Source organism: Fringilla coelebs (genome assembly GCF_963513975.1).
Source record: "Fringilla coelebs genome assembly, chromosome: 5".
Taxonomy (NCBI): Eukaryota; Metazoa; Chordata; class Aves; order Passeriformes; family Fringillidae; genus Fringilla; species Fringilla coelebs.
The window spans coordinates 68,717,974-68,735,030 of NC_140033.1; the positions used below are offsets into that span (position 1 = coordinate 68,717,974).

At 40.0% G+C, this 17,057-nt stretch overlaps 1 protein-coding gene across 26 annotated transcripts in view; it reads right to left on the reverse strand.

The window, feature by feature from the left end:
* The window catches only part of MICAL3 (microtubule associated monooxygenase, calponin and LIM domain containing 3), a 173,574-nt gene that overhangs the window by 85,379 nt on the left and 71,138 nt on the right, over positions 1-17,057 (reverse strand). For all 26 annotated transcript variants that reach the window (XR_014616184.1, XR_014616185.1, XM_084206569.1 and 23 more), the window contains exons 3-17: positions 15,304-15,511; positions 13,858-13,974; positions 13,075-13,176; positions 12,373-12,528; positions 11,743-11,843; positions 10,450-10,707; positions 9,765-9,880; positions 8,354-8,480; positions 7,742-7,835; positions 6,463-6,610; positions 5,013-5,209; positions 3,946-4,058; positions 3,383-3,445; positions 2,497-2,670; positions 1,396-1,488 (exon numbers count right to left, since the gene is read on the reverse strand). Coding sequence is in view for 24 of the 26 variants with exons in the window: in XM_084206569.1 (XP_084062695.1) it covers positions 1,396-1,488; positions 2,497-2,670; positions 3,383-3,445; positions 3,946-4,058; positions 5,013-5,209; positions 6,463-6,610; positions 7,742-7,835; positions 8,354-8,480; positions 9,765-9,880; positions 10,450-10,707; positions 11,743-11,843; positions 12,373-12,528; positions 13,075-13,176; positions 13,858-13,974; positions 15,304-15,511 (2,067 nt within the window). In the remaining 2 variants the exon portion in view is untranslated. The remainder of the gene's footprint in view (positions 1-1,395; positions 1,489-2,496; positions 2,671-3,382; positions 3,446-3,945; positions 4,059-5,012; positions 5,210-6,462; positions 6,611-7,741; positions 7,836-8,353; positions 8,481-9,764; positions 9,881-10,449; positions 10,708-11,742; positions 11,844-12,372; positions 12,529-13,074; positions 13,177-13,857; positions 13,975-15,303; positions 15,512-17,057) is intronic.

A 17,057-nucleotide genomic window follows, 5' to 3' on the forward strand; every position in this document is an offset into this window, starting at 1 on the left:
CCTTCATAAACTTTCAGGAACAAATTCAAATAGAAATCTCAAGGGTGCAGTAATGTGGCATTTTCCAAGTGATAAAACACAGAGACAGCCAGTCCAATCCATTTTTCCTTTTTCTAGGAGGTAATATAAGCAGTGCTCATCAACTCACTTAATATTAAACAGCTTTTTTGCTTCAGGGTTTTTTTTTTTCTGCCTTAATAAGTATTCTTGAGAAATAAAATTTGCCTTAATCATGAATTATGTGAATCTATCTCAAAATGTTAATTAGCCTATAAAGAAGATTTTGATGAGACAAAAGGTAGAAGAACAAACACTGAGTCAGGAAAGCAAAGCATCCTGACAATAATTTCCCTGGACTTAGGTCTTCTTCCTTTAAGAGAAATCTTCTAGATCAGGGCACCAGTCATGACATGCAGCATTAATTGTGCTGAATACCTCAGACACAAAGATCACCATGAATCCATATTCATCAAGAACAGTGAATTTCCAAAGCAGTGTCATCTTCTTCCTCTTGACTCCAAAGTATGCTCTGATTAAACTACAGCCAGAGAGAAGTAGATGTTTCTCCAAATTATGGCTGTCAGCAAAATACCTCTGAGTACTCTCAGAAACATGAGGAGGCCATTTGCACAGGGAAACCAGTGAGGTGGTTCATAATGAGGCTTCATAAATGAACCCAGTGAGGTAAGCACCACAAAATGCCTGAAAAGATTACAGAAGCTTTAGTTTTGGAAAGCACATGGCTGAAAGAAAAACAGCAGCAATGACAATGGCCCAAAATGGTGGAGAGAGAATAAAATCTGATACCAGCTGATTTTTCTGCTGTTGGTCCCTATTCTGTGGACAAAAACCTAAAATGTACTGAAATCACAGTAACACAGGAGTCTGCAAAGATACAAGTGTGAGAAGCTGACAAGGAAAGCTGCATTAAAGAAAGGGAAACACAGGAAAATCTCCTGCAACTACAGAACACCTAAGATTTCAATAGGAATAGCAAAACTGATAACCAATTTTATTATTTATATCAAGGAAGAGCTTTAATATCATAGATGATAAGACATCTTTACCTCATGAGTTTCCATAATTGCTTACATGTTTCCTTTATTTCTAACAGAAGAATCTAGAAATTCTATAGCAAAAATTTCTGCTGCAACATCCATGAAAGTCTTGGTGAGTTGAAACTAGCACAAGAAGGCAGTGAAAATTTGATTAAATATTTTTGAAACATTAAACCATACATCACCCCCAAAGGGAGACGTTGATGTTATTCACTGGAAATTATTTAAAATAACAGACCTGGACAAGTTGCTGGAAAAAGACTGGCTTAAAAACACAACAGGGATGGGTGGTGTTGGGTGAGGAGGTGCATTGTAGAGAGAGAATGAGTTTCTTTACCTGTTTCCACTGGGGTATGGGGGCAAGCCGGCCCTGCTCTCGTCTGCTGGATGGCTGGCTGTGCACACGCTCTTGGTAAGGCAGGACAGGTGGCTGCATGCAGGTTGTAGGGAAGGTGGGACCAAGGAGGAAAGATAAAATAGTGAAGGAAACTCAAAGAAAGCCATAGGAATGGAATACAGAATAAGACAGACAAACATTTAAGAAAAAAAAAATACGAGAGGGAGGAATTCATTAAGTAAAATATAAAAAGGAAAAAACCATCCAAAAATGGGGAAATTCACATATTTTTGGACCTTTCCTTTCATTTCATTGTTTCTTCAAATCATTGGCTGAGTATGGCAGCCAATGTGTAGCAGCTGAAGAAACATTTTATTGTGTGGATAGACATGGCTATTCTGATTATGTTACACTACAAATGTTGATATGCAGTGAGGCAGAGACAAACTTGAGCTGGCTTTCAAGCAGCCAGGTCAGGTCCCACTCCCAACGTGGCCATGGCAGCACAGAGCTTGGCACCAGCTGTGGGGATGGACTCATGCAGCAGAGCAAGGACTCTGGCACTTAAACCATACTGAGCCTCATCCTGCTAACACTGCACTGCCAGCAGCAGCTTGAAGTGACTCAATCTAACTTCAAAGACTGCTAGCCTGCAGTTGCAGCAGCTCAGATACCATCCTGGAGAACAAACGAGCCTCATTTGGAATGACACAAACACCCTGATTGCCAAGAAACTTCCAGGCATTTATCTGCTGCACATACACACATGTACAGAGCTTGATCACAGTTCACAAGAACAAACAGATGTAACCTGATATGAAAATGTTCAAATCAGAAATCAAATGGTTGTTCCTAAACAGCATAAGCAGAACATTCCTGGAAAGCTTTTGAAGAGCAATAGTAGTTATAAAAGAAACTCAATTGCTGGTCTTCTCCACCCTGTACTTGTAAAATTTAAGCTTTGGGTAAACTTCACTCTTCTTTAGGAGAACCTTTGAAGTAGAAAAGCAACACTAGCATCCAGCCTTGAGGAATGCACGCTATCATCCATGGTTTTCCTCTACAATTCCAAAACAAAGGGGTTCCTTATCCATCTCCTACCTGTCTTCGTAAGTTTGAGGACGGCACTGGTGCATTCTCTTCAAACTTGGCCAACAGCTGGGTTGCCATGGACTTGACTTTGTTCTGATTCCCAATGGCAGCATCAATTCTCCTCTCTGTCAGGGCACTCACCAGTGTGGGCCTTTCCTCTCTGTAGCTTCGTGGGAGGTCCTCCTAACAATCAGTGACATCAAAATTTAACAAGATACAACCGGATCCCCTTCTCCTTTCTACCCCTTTGCTGTGAAAAGCCTCTCACACTATAGATAACAAATCTCTCAGCCTCACTGAAGCTCAGATTTTAATTTCCTTTGGCAAGTCATCAAATGTTCTGTTAAACTTTACTGATCTTTTCCATCTTATCTGAGACCTACCAAAACCACCTCAGCTGAAACACCCCTGTGAAGCCCTTGACATAAACCAAAGGCTCATCAGTAAACAACAAACCCAAAGCACTGAATTTTAATTCACCTGTACCCATTTGGCTACAAACACTCAATTTGAAAGACTGCCTTATGGGCATACTGGAAATGTATGCTTTTTGCACAAACCAAGGTTAAAGTTTAAATATGCATCAAGCTTCTGACAATACCACACAACTTCACTGACAATTTTTGAGTGTTGATGTCCTCATCAAACCATAGTAATTTGCAATAAAAACAGAACATCAGGGAACTGCAACATTTCATTTGTTATGTAGTATTCTTTCATAAACTTTAGTAAAATATTTGCACTAAAGATACCATGAAAGTGTAACCTCTGAAGAAGAATTAAATTTTATCTACATAATCCCTGCCTGGATACTAAAACAATGAAAGAAATGAAGTGGGGGAAAAGGTACCTACCATTTATTTTGCACCCTGACACCTCTCACTGTAATACTTACATCCTCAGATTGGCTGGTTTTTCTCCTCTTTCCTGCACCATCCAGTTCCTTTTCTTTTTTGTCCTGAAAACAGTAGGAGTAGGGAAAAAAAAAAAAAACAAAAATAACTCTCATACCTCTCTGGGCAGAGATAAGTGTCATCAGTACTCTTAATCAGTTTAGTTACAAAGCTTATTTAATTCCCTGTGCTCATTCTCCATTTGTTTAAGAAAAGAGTTTTCTCCTAGATACTCCTTCGGGGATTATAACCTTCAACTGGACAATTCTTCAACACTTTCAAATCATCAAAAACTGAGCAACTAGCTAAATTTCAAGAGAAAATATATGCCCAAGTACTACCACAAGGCTGAGCTTTTAAGACTGAAATACACCACTGAGAGTACATGCATACAATACATACTACAGATGTAATTTTGCAGTCATAAATGTCATGTATCATCCTACACCAAGAGCTGGTGAAAACATGGTCTCTTGCAAACTAGCAAACACTAACACCTGCATTTTTAGCACCATGCTTGGACAGCAGCCTGCTGCCCAAGTGCTCCCTGGCTGTGCCTGGTTACCTTGGGAGTGCGCTTCCGAGAGATGCTTTGTCCCAGTTTGCTGAGGAAGGAGATGGGAGATTTGGTACTGGCAATCAGGGCAGCCTTTTCCTCTGCATTCAGCTCCAGGCTATCTGTTAGTGACAACAGGCAGAACAGGGGAATGCCATGAAGTTTTTTCTGTGGTGCTGTTATTGAATACACAACTGAAGGACTCACTGATTATTTTGAACGTAGCAGTCTTTTTCTTAAATTCTCAGAAAATCTCACCATTTCTAAATTCTGTACAAAATTACTAGTGTCTAGAATTAATACCTTTCTCAGCTATTCTGCTTTTTCATTTTGTCCAAAGCAGTTCTTTCAGGGTTTATAACCACTTATAACAGATACTGTGTTTACTCTATTTACTTTTATATTTAAAGAACACGATTTAAGGAACATGAGCATCAGTATTCTTAGAAAGAGTCCAGAATTTTAGAAATAATACATGATACATACTGTATTTTTAAAAGGCTACTAAACCAAACTTTCCCCCCCACACTAGAGAGATACATGTGAATTAACATGATCAGTAATAAAGAGCTGTAACAACATTATCAATAGTTAAAAGCTGGCCATAATGATTTGGGTTAGGTAATTACATCTTTCAGTTCTGATCAAAGATGTTTTGTTCCTCAGTGGCCTGAAGTTAGTCTCACCACTCACAGATGGTAAATAGGTGTAAAACTCAGCTGGTGTTTTGAAATTACCTGTTCAACATCTACTAGCAAGGCACATTAGCTAAGACAAACAATAGTAAGAAAGTAGTGCTGAAGTGAACTTTTGAGGACATTATTGTATATGAGGACAATAAAAAGTGAACTTTAGAACTTTTGAGGATGTTCTTGTATATTAACTCCTTATTTTGCTCCTACTGCTGCTAACATGGTCTTTATCAGCATCAGTAACAAGTCAACATTTTGTAATGTAAAGCTACAGTGAGTAACTACTCAATGTGCTCATGCAGGACCAGCCTGAAGGTAACTGAAGCACACACATTCACCCTGGAGCAGTCTTCAAACCCCACAGAAATGCCTCAAACTGCTTACCACTAGAGGGGATGGTGTCTTTGAACATCTCATAGAACTGTGTGAGGTACATCACCATGGACAGCTTATCTGGCTCTCCAACAGATGCCATTTCCTTTCCAGTCATAATGGGAGAGATCCCAAACTCTTTCTCAGCGATGTCAAAGGCCAGTTGGTTGTTCTTCTCTACATCATGCTCATCCAAGGAATCAAAGTCTCTGCAAAGGGCAAAAAGAAGCCTTGCACTGAATCAAGTAGAAACCAGTCTTCTGAAAGAATTCTGACATCCATCTTTTTTTTTTTTTTCCACCTGAAATCTTAATTTTATTTGCCACCAACATGGCAAAGTTGATGCTACTTAACTACAGTGAACTTTGGCTCAAATATCTTTATTTAAAACTTGTTTCTTCCTAAAAACCTAGACTTTTCTTTTTAAAAAGCATTATCCTCTGAAATACATCTCCACTTCCTCCTTTACTGGAAGACTGTATGTTGTTCCCTACATAAAATCTTCTGTGTGCTTGGAACTAAATTAAATCTTGACTTTTTGTCCCCTTTTCTCTTGACTGGTCCATATTTTTATCCTGCTGACTTTTCCCAAAACTTGTACAACTATATAAAAAACTGTATCTTATAGAGAGTTACATGAACCATTTTAAAAGCTGTTTGAACTCTCCATAAGCTATAAAGGTATTAAACAGTGTAGCTCAGGTTCACTCCAGAACACCAATATAGAAGTGACTCAGTGCTTATGGATTGGAATAACACTACAATTTCTCAGTATGTTTTACAGTGGATTATGTCTTCAAGTACAGCTCTAGAATTCACTTTTTCTGATGTCCCTTTGGGAAGTTGGAGACATTTCAGATTAAAGTACCAGAATCTTTGCTATCATCCCTTTTTGCAGCCGGTGTTTTCCCATTTAAGAATCTGGGCAGAGTTTTACCCAATATATTACTGAAGAGGACACCTCTGCCATTCACCCAAGCACCAAGTCAGTGTGCAAACAGTAACAGTCTCTACATTTAGGCTGTGGGTCACTACTTCTAGAAACAGCAGCCTGAAAGTCTTTAAGAAGAGCTGCTTTGTTAAACAGGAAATTTATTAAGGACCGTGCAGAGACTTTTTCACAAGAGATTTAATTGAAGCTATAAACTGTTCCTTACTCACTTCACACATAAAATCTGTCAGTCAATAATGCTTTCCAGTCAGTACCAATTTGAAACTTAATTCTGCCAAATCATCCAGAAGGGAAAATGACAACATATTTATTTTCAAATTCATCAAGCTATCATGACCTTCCACTCTGCTAGTGAATCATTGGTTGTTGGTTTCTATCAAGTTTAATTGAATTAATTTAAATCTATTTCTTCATAAGTCACAAATGCACTGCCTCCAACTCCATTTTATTAGTTCCAAATACCACTCATTTCCTGCTCTTCCCAGTTGTTTGAAGCAGCCAGTTACTCACATTAGGTCTGGACGGTATCTGTGGATAATGGCACACAAAGCTAAGCCACTTTTCCATGACATGGTCAGATCTGTCACATTAACACCAGCATATCCATCAGTCTGCCTCTGGCACCAACTGAGCAATTTACTAGAGCGAGCTACAGACTCTGTAAAAAAAATAGCACATTTCAAAACAGAAATGAACAACAGCTCGAATTCTAAGTACAACACAAACCCCAAGAATCAACAAGCAAAACCTTAATATAAAAAAACAAGCTCCTGCTACAATGGGTAATTGAGGACAGATTCTTATTTTCTTTTAAAAATACTATCAATATCTATTTTGAATCCAAGAAAGTATTTTTAATTTGCTGAAAAGCAATTATCTAAGTTGCAACTTGTCAGACTTTTCACCCTAGCTATTGTAAAAGAGCCCCAGGAAATATAAAACAGTTGCAAAGGCTTGTTAAATATGATCAAAAGACATACAGTGGCAAAGACCAGATATACTATTTCTAGTGGAAGAACAGACAAATGTACTTCTGTAACTTCTTCTTCTCCCTTGAAAACTTTCCTTTAAAAGCACTGACCTATTCTGACCTTGTCTCACCAGAAGATCTGATGAGATTGCAGCCTAAAGGGACATGGCTGCAGGGCAAGGAGCAGAGACTACAGAGCTCTTCAGCAGTGAAAGGGAGGCTTAGCAGCAAAGAGCCACTCTGGGAATCCCAAAACACTATCTGGGCATCCAAGACAAGACATGCAAAGGGAAAATCTGACATACCCCTCAGGGTAGAGACAAGGAGACAGCTACTGAAATGCTTATCACAAGGCATCTAGCTCTCAGAATAATGCAAGCAAAGTGAGGTTTCATTTAGTTGAGAGATGAGACAAAGAAAAGGAAAGCAGGAACATGCAAGACTGCACAAGCTATACATTCTGATAGATTTGTAAGAGTTCTGAGTCTACTGTTAGAGTGAACTCAGTTCAGGCCTCTGCACTTCAAGCAAGGGCATTGTTAGAGATAAAGGAGGGGAAAAGAATTGCCTATACAAACAAATATGCTTAGAAAATTAACAGCATTATAAAGCAAGGGAAATTAGGTAAACAAAAATAAATTCCCATGCTAATGGAGTCTTGAAAAATTGTAAGCTCAGACTGTTGACAAAACAATTACTGGATACATTGTCTAAATGAAGAGAATGGTTAAATAATATCCTACAGTCCAGATGCCCTCTAGTTCCTGCACTGATCCAGCTCCAGAATACCAACAGGAATAGGACAGCAGCCAGGCCTACCATTTCGAGTCAGCTTTGGTGTCCTGGAGTTCACAAAGTTCTCTATCTCCAGGTGAATGTCTTTCAAGTCTCCTGTATTATATAAGTGGCGTACCTAAAATGGCACACAAAAACATTTAGGATGATCAACACATGCCATGCACCCCAGACACACACAGAAATAACCAGAAGACAGTAAGGTGACATCCCAAGGTACAAAAAGGGAGATAAGTACATGCAGGTAGCAAAAATCCTACCCCAAGAACCTCACAACAGCAAGGATCAGCTCATCAGTGCTGAATAGTCCAGCTGTCTGCTGCTGCTCAGTGGATACCAAATTGCAATGACAGATTGCTAGACTAGATTATTACAAAGAAAATGCACATGCACACGTAGAAAACACAAATTTATAGGTTTCCTGTAACATTCCATCACAGTTAAAATTATCAAAATCAAACACTCCTAAAAAGGAATTTGTTCAAGTACAAAAACCTACTCTTGACTGATGCAACTGCCTTTCACTGCTTCCATGTTACACACACATCACTCTCTGTCCCCAAAACACTGGCACAGCTTCACCTGAGGAAAGGCACTGCAGATTGCAAGCAGTCAGGAGCACCATTTGTGACTTACCTGCTGTGGCCTCAAGAAGTTGACGTTGATGTTGGGATATCGGGTGGCAGGATCAATGCTGTAATGGCTGAAGTTCTTACTCACGTTCTCTGGGGTGGTCTGAGGCAGCAGCCTGTAAATGCTTTCCCTTGGGAAAATAGCACCAAAAAAAAGTTGGGGGTTTTGTTTTGGTTCATCTGTTTTGTTTAGGCTTTGTGGTGGTTTGGGGTTTTTGGTTTGTTTTGGCTGGTTTGAGGCTTTGTTCTGTTTTTGTTTTTTTTTAAGAGATGCATCACTACTACCATGGCTAAGTAAACTCTGGAGAGATAAACATTCAAATCAGAAATCTAACCACTTCAGACACTGCATAGCTAACAGTCAGCATAACCATATTAAAATCTGCACTTTAATACAACTTCAGAATTCCAAAGGAGGGAAGAGAACAATACACTAAATGAAACTGAAGGGGCTGCCTGGTACAATAAAGACACTGAGGTACAGGAAGAGCTCAGGAAGAGGGGGCCACCAAGGGGACTGGAGCATTTGCCCTGTGAGGAGAGGCCAAGAGAACTGAGTCTGTTCAATATGTGGAAGAGAAAGCCCAGGGAAGATCTTACTGCTGTCTGAAGTGGCTAATGGAAAGGTGATGAAGTCTGGCTTCAACAGCAACGTTATTTTCCACACTGTTTTTTTTAAATTCAAACAAATGGAAATTTAAGTATGAATTGTGCCATTGTGCAATTTTAGAAATTACACTATGGTTCCTGATGGTCAAAAGCTGCAGTTTCTGAAGTTTAAAATAGGACCTAAAAACTGTTGCTTTTACTCACTCCATCTTCTAATTACCCAAGGTCTGATCTCCAAGAGAGCCCCTTGAGTCACCAAAAGCACACTCAGGCAAAGCTGATTAACACATCAAGAACTCAATACTTCAAAAGAGACAAGATGCTGTTTGGCTTACATGAAACAAAGTGACCAAGACAACATGAAAGATAGCAGGTCACAGCTTCCTTACAAGGAAATAATAAAAAGTATTCACAAGATAATAGGAGACAGCAAGAACTTTTGTATCTGGTACTTTAAAGGCACCTACATCTTAATCTGGTTTGCCATTGAAGGGCTGGTGACAGTTAGTCAGGCTCATTTTGTCCATGCAATGGCAATAAGCACCTAAAAAGAAGATTTCTCATCTAATCTTTTAAAACTAGGACCAGGAATAGCAACATTTCTTACTCATCCATATACTTCAGTTTATCAACTCCTTTGAAATTTTTTTTCTTTAACTGAATTCTACCCTCCTGCATTCTCTAAAAACAGTGACAGTCTGTATCTCCCATTCTGTCTATGTATTTGTACTAAAAGAAATTGTAATGAATAATGAGATGTTGGAGGATTGGATTAGAACTGTAAATGTATTCACTTTCTCCATTACCTCTCTGCAAGAACTTCCAAAGGACTGGCTCCAAGTGACCAACTTCGCACCATCCAAGCAGAGTCCATTGCAGCCAAAAATCCCCTGGCTATTCCAGTTCCCATTGGCCAAAATGGCTGATATTAGAGGTTACCAAAGGAAAAAAAAAAGCAGAGAAAGGAAAAGCATCACTCAGGGAAAATCTTAAAGAAGTATCAAGTACATATGCAGGCAGTAATCTGCTGGGAAATGATAACTCAGTAATTAGCTTGAAGCTCCACTCCCACTGGGCTAGAGGAAACCAGATGTACAGTGAACAGCGCACGAGCTCTCCCAAAGCCAGTGTTCCTCTGTTTCCAACAGTAATTCATAGCCTGGGGTGCCTTAACAGCTTCTCTTCAAGACAGCACTCTTTAAACCAACTACAAAATGCTAACTACTAGCAGGCCTACAGTAGGTTTTGTAGAGAGTCAACAAGAAGCAGATGGAACAGACAGAACTTCAGAAAAAGCTCTACACACATTTTCTTAAGCGCGATCATTACCATGCTAAAAATTCTGTTTTCCCAACACTCCCACCCTTCCTTCCAACCTCCCACTTTCTTCTCTAACAAACAGCAGCTTTCCTTAGAGTGCCTCTCTGTCAGGCAGCCCGTATCTCAGTGCTGGGTGCAAAGGTTTGTGCTCATTCAGAGCTGAACACGAACCTCCAGGAGGCTGTCCCCAACCAGCGCCACGAGGAGCTGGTGGCCGTTCTGCTCGCGCACCAGGGCGGCGTTCTCGGAGGCGTACATGCATGTGAAGTCAAACATGGCCACGTCGGGCTGCCCGTAGTGGTTGATGGCAAAGTCCAGCGAGGGCAGCTGCTGGTTAGTGGAGAAATCTGCTGCCTCCCTGGCATAGTTCAGCAAAGCCTCCTGGTCCACGTTCTCCCGGGAGAGCAAGACCTCTGTGTCGGCATGGTCCTGCCAAAACCAGCAAAGTAAAAGTGCTGTGGTCAAACCCACAAGTTTATCTTAAGACTGGTACATATCATAGCTGGCATTAAAATTCTGACAAATCTATTCATACAAATTTGCCTGCTAATTTCTTTCATTCCTATCTGTGTTAATGTTTCCAGGAGAAAATCTATTGTTTTTGCGGGGTGCCCTGTGGCAGGAAGGAATGATGACTCTGACTCCATATTCTCAGAAGGAATGATGAATCTGACTCCATGTTCTCAGAAGGCTAATTTATTATTTTATGATACTATATTATATTAAAGAATACTATACTAAACTATACTAAAGAATACAGAAAGGATACTTACAGAAGGCTAAAAAGATAATAATGAAAACTCGTGACTCTTTCCAGAGCCTTGACACAGCTTGACCCTGATTGGCCAATGAGTCAAAACAATTCACATGAAACCAATGAAACAATCACCTGTGGGTAAATAATCTCCTAACACATTCCACAAGTGAGCACAACACAGGAGAAGCAAATGAGATAAGAATTTGTTTTCCTTTTTCTCTAAGGCTTCTCAGCTTCCTAGGAGAAAATCCTGGGTGAAGGGCTTTTTCAGAAAATATGACTGTGACAAAAATCTATAGATTTTTTATTGCAAACAGTAATCAGTCCTGCTTGCATTTCTGACTGTGAAAGGGCTAAGAAACTTCTGAGCATTTTTCATTCCCATAAAATAAGAGAAGCTCAATCAACTAAGCTATTAAATGTTCCTTTAGAATATTTTATCTTAGCATGAGCAAAACTCCCAAATCTACAAAAGGAGACAAATTTGAAAAGGACAAGTTTTGTAACACTCATCTGATGGTTTAAAATAGTTCAGAAGAGCATTAACTGCCTTTTAGAACACAATTACATTCATGTTCTAAAACAACAACTTGCAGAAAAACATTATGTGATAGATGAAAAGCACATTTTCCTGCTTTCACCTTACCAAAAGTAAATTATCACCACAATTTCAGCTTACAGAGAATACAGAAGAAGTTAATACCCACATGCCGTATCACTCCTTTATCCAGCAAGCTCTGCTTTTTGGCAGTCATGACAAAGTAGTGTGTATCATCTTTGTAGTAGACAATGTTCTCCAAGTCAATGCCTTGTGACAGAACAAAAGACATGGTAATGAACAAAAGTTAGGAGTTATATGCAACAGAAGTTCTACCAGAAGGAAGTAAATTGAAACTGCATGGTTAGAAAGAGAGAATGCCAAGCAACTTTCTACCATGCTCTGGGCGACTTGAAAATCTGAACTGTTAACAAAACCACAGCACATTTCACCTGCATAAAGCTACCTCTTAAAAATTCCATTTATTGTCACTCTAAGGTTTGCATTCAGATGTGGAGCGCAAAAAGCAGAACTCTGGATTCCTGACCTCTTCCCATTTAGGGCTTTGATTTCCTGAAAACCATAAATTCTCCACTTCTGAATCAAAGTGACACACATCTGCTTTGTACAGCAGAACAGCTACACAAATAGGGAAGTCATATTTCAGAGGCAGCACTGCCTGACTGCCTTGCACAAGGCGCTTGTTTCTCGATTAAACACACAAATCTGAGCTGCAAAATTGTAACTATCAAAACAAACAGTTTATATTTCACTGGAAGTCTGTCAAGTGCTGGCAAACCTGTGGCGTCTCGGAGATCCTGGAAGAACTTCTGGTTGAAGATGAAGGCCACCCCGCTGATCTCTTCTACTTTGGCTTCAGCTGTGGTGTTGCGATTGATGAAGTTTGCCGTGATAGCAATTGCAAGCTTTCCGCGGAATTCCTTTCGGCGAAACCCTGCAGGAAGGATAAAGTGGAAATGCTGAAAAGCAAACACAGCTTCAGAGAAGGATCAGTGTGCCACAGACAGGTGCACTCCCAAAGTAAAGGGAGGGAAGGGAATTGATGAGCTACAAAAAGGAAAGAACAATTGCTCCATCAGAGAAGGGTTGTTTAGGGAAAAAGCTCCCCACCACCCTGTCTCTCATCTCTGTTCCTAAAGCTGCAATTTCCAATTAAAACAAAAGAAAAGGGATTCTCTGCTACACAGAATAATACTCAACACCTCAGTTCCTACACCCAAAGGTAGGAGTGACAACACCACTTAACTAAAGAAAAAATGCAGGAAAAATTATTCAGATCAAAACCTCTTCTATCTATTAGTTTAGAGGAAAAAACCAAAGACCACCCACATCTCTCCTATAAATGGATTTTTACATGGACTTTTAATCTCCCTATCACTTGTCAAGTGCCTTTCCAAATGTTGATTGGTGTGTTAAAGGCACTTTTGTTCTAACAGATTTAAGAATAACTTCTGTTTGGAGGTGAATTATGAACTATTACCTTCTAAGGTGTTTCTCCTGCCATCCCCTCCAATGATTACTTCAAACTCATACTCAGACACTGGATGGGTTTTGGGATGGACCAGTGCACGCCAACCTATTCCTGTAGATAAACTCCAAGTTAATGACAATATAAATGGCAATAATAATCTAAAAAAATAATAGATAAAATCAGTTCTTGCTATCAATAAATCCTTCAACACATGATCAGTCAAGGAAACCTGCAGGACAGCTATACTGATTCCTGAAGCAGCAATTCCACATGAAATCAGAGGCAGAAAGCTCCACTAAAACTCCCTGAATTCCTGTAAGGGCCCCTACAAACTTCTCTACTGCCTATACAATTAATAAAAGGCCAAAACACAAGTAAGCTACATCTCCTGTGGTGATCAGAGAATAGGTTTCACAGTGATACTGAAAGCATAACAAGGATCATTCACCAGTATAAATATGCTCAGTGAATGCAAAGAAAGAAGTTGTTTTAAAATGTTATCAAAATGTTATGCAATAGGCTTAAGTATTTTAGAAGCAATTACAATCTACCATGTCTTGGTCTATTTCTGTGCAGTCCTTCTGGTGACTTTGTTTCATACAGTAACTAATTTGGATTTGCCACTAGAAAAAGGAAATCCTACTAAAAATCCAAGCCAAAATGGATTAATAACTATTCTATTCATGGAGCACAAGGAAAGGACTTAATGCCATAAGCAGAGTTAAGGGGTAGGAGCCTGTGTATCCTACCACAACTCCCCCCTTCTCTACTGCCCATTTCAGTGCTACTTGCTTTCATTCTCCTGGTCCTCCGGAGGGTAAACGAGCCCCCGGAACTCCACATTGACATGGATCTCTATTCCCAAGATCAAGGCAACCTTCAAAAGGATCAGCTGCAGCTGACGGATACCTGCAAGAAAAAAGCAGATGATCAAGAAATAGAAGGAAAAGAAAAGAGCACAAGTGCCCATGTGTGTCTGTGTGATATTATTGATACCCTGACTTAAAGGCCAGCTGCTGCTTTCTTCTTCCCCACAGTGTTCCCAGCATTTCATCCAGACACCACTGGTGTGTGATATGACAGCATGCTAAGAAAATTCCACACAGCTGAAAACCCAACCCTTTTCAAAGCATAAAAAGTAATTTTTTGGTGTTTCAGTCCCCTAATCAGCAACAAGAGTAACAACCAGGACGTGAGCTGCAGGAGAGGGAGGGAAGACAGCACAGGCAGGACTGCACTTGTCACAGATGGCAAAGAGCCACTGGATCAGCCTGGCTGTAATACTGACTGCACCTCCATCCCAACACCTCTGGGCTGGTGAGGGTATAGAAAGCTCCTCACCACCTCTCTCCTCTTCAGGTAACTTTGGCAATGAGAATGAAAATTACAGTGTGCAAACTCAATTTGAAGGAAAACAGCTCACTGTCCTATTTCAGATATTGAAATTTAAAAAATCCTTCACCTAAACACTAAATTTTAGCTCTGCTGATACACAAAAAAAGACAAAATGCATAAAGACTGGAAGAATAAAAATGACAATAAATTAGAGGGAAAAGCAATCTGCAAGGCTGAAGAAATCTTCCAGTTTTACCATTTGATGCCAAATTCAAAAAAAAAAAAAAAGAACACAGACTGGTGGGCAACACCTGGCTGTGCCATGTACAGTCAATTTTGGGGAAAAAAGAAGAAAAGAAAAATAAGTCCTGCTCCACCAAAGCATTCAGCTTTCAAAGAGGACTGATTTAACAGAATATAAAAATCATCAAGACTATTTTCAATTTTAACACATAAACATCTATTTAATCAAAATGTATCTTCATCACTCTTCTAAAAATTAACAAAGCCAAAACTGTTTCTCCAGACTGAAATTCACAAGAATGTTAAAAAGCATGCACTAATTTTTCTTTACAAGTTGCTCAAGAGAAACAGAACAATGTGGCAGCTGCAGGAATGTATCAGCAAAAACCAGAAAAATTATTCCCCCCAAAAAAAAAAACTTTGACTTTAAGTGTACTTTTCAGTGTAGGAAGAAGCTATGCCTTAGGAATGTCTAAGAGATGACAGATAAACATTGCATGTTTTAATCTCATGACCAGCCCTGAATGCACGATGCAAAAGTAATGTTGAACTGTACCACAAAAACCTGAGAGCAGGGAATGTGTAGGCTGAATTTTCATCCTCACCCTCCTCCCCCCAGGAAGAAGCAGTGCTGCTGTGTCCAGCCCTGCCTGTACTTACTGATATGGTCTATGGATCCTGCGCAGAATTTCCCGTAGAACTTTTTGGCGCCGAGGCCCCTGAGGTCGTGGATGGTGAAGGGCCAGAGGTGCAGCACGTTGTTACGGGAGAAGGCATCCCTCTTCTCTATCACCACCACCTTGGCTCCCAGGAAGGACAGGTCGATGGCTGTGCGAAGGCCACAGGGTCCAGCCCCAATTATCAGACACTGCAAAACAACCAGCACTGAGTAACTGCACACTGAGTAACTGCACAGTCCTTGGAGGAAACGGGGATTTCTGCAGCAGCTTCCGAGCATCCTACAGCTCTTAGGAAGAAGTGCTCTTTGTCTGAAACATAAGCTGAAATCTCAGATCAGTCTCTGTTTCTACCTGCTAAGTTCTGCCATTGATAAGCAGAAAGCACAACCTGAAAATGAAGTATATTGCAGAGCAGTGAAAAGACTCAGGAAGCAGGCAAGTAGAACTGCGTGCTTGCAACCCTTGCTCTAGGAAGAGAGGCCAAGTCACACTCTCCAAGCTACCTGGAGAACAGCAGGCCTCTCCCTCCCACATTCAATTCTTTTTTCTTAAAAAAAAAAAAAATTAAAAAAATATCAAAACAACCCCCAAAAAACAAAACCAGTGACAAGTTTTCCTCTCATCTTCCAAATCCTGAGCTGGCCTTTCTTAATATCTTCAGTAGCATTGCAACAGCTACAGAAGACAAACACAGGACACTAATGTTTTTATAAACAGCATCATTTAGAGTAACAGAATAAAAGAGTAGCCAAGTCGGAGCACAATAATTTATGCCTTTGGTGGTGCTTTGGGGCTTCTACTACTGCAGCAAAGGAGACTTCAGGGAAGTAAACATCATGTAAACAAAAACTATGTGTGACCAGACAAATCTCTTCTCCAACCTAACCTTTGTCATACGAAAGGTCTTTCACCTTCTCTTATCTTTTTCCACTCTACTCACAAACACCATCAGATGCTAATAAACAACTTGAGAAGGTTAAATACGTGCGTGTCTAGTGTTGAAGTACCTTCTGAGAACAGAATGATGCAGCAAAATACTTTCAGATTAAAAACCCAAGATAGTCAGCAGACACTTTTTACTCACAGAAACCGAGGTCCAGAGAAAGTGTTGGTATGTGCAGTCACATAAATACAGTACACAGTCCATTTGTTCATCATTATTGTACTTTGATTTCTACCGAGTAAACCAGAGACCTTGTTACAGAAGTGGCTGCTGCCACGTGATTCTTTTCCACATCCTTATGGCTGCACAAGAAAGCTCTTTGAGAAACTCTTAATTATGCCAAAATTTAACTATGAGCCAGTGTTCTGGTACACAACCAATCCCCAAAAAAGCAAAATTTTGTGTTCAGTGGTCATCCCCATCTGACAATTTTTACAGGCTGCCACATTCTCACCACTTACTCACTGGGGCGTAAACTCTGCAAGCGCCATGAAACTGCAAATGTAAATCCTGAATGATGGAAAACCAATTACAGCAGCGATGACATAGCTATTGACATGCAAATTCCACGTAGGGCTACTGAATAAGATAAGGAGTCACATAAATCTGAGGGCAGAGATCCAAGTCTAGAGGAAAGGGAAGGGAATAATAACACCACTACTTCTTTAGTGGCTTCAGGAACCTGAAAGCTTTTGGGACAAAAGGCACACCCAACCTCTGAGCTAATAAATTCCTAAATAAAATTGTATATTGAACAGGTAATCTTGAACAGGATCCTCAGCCTGATCTAC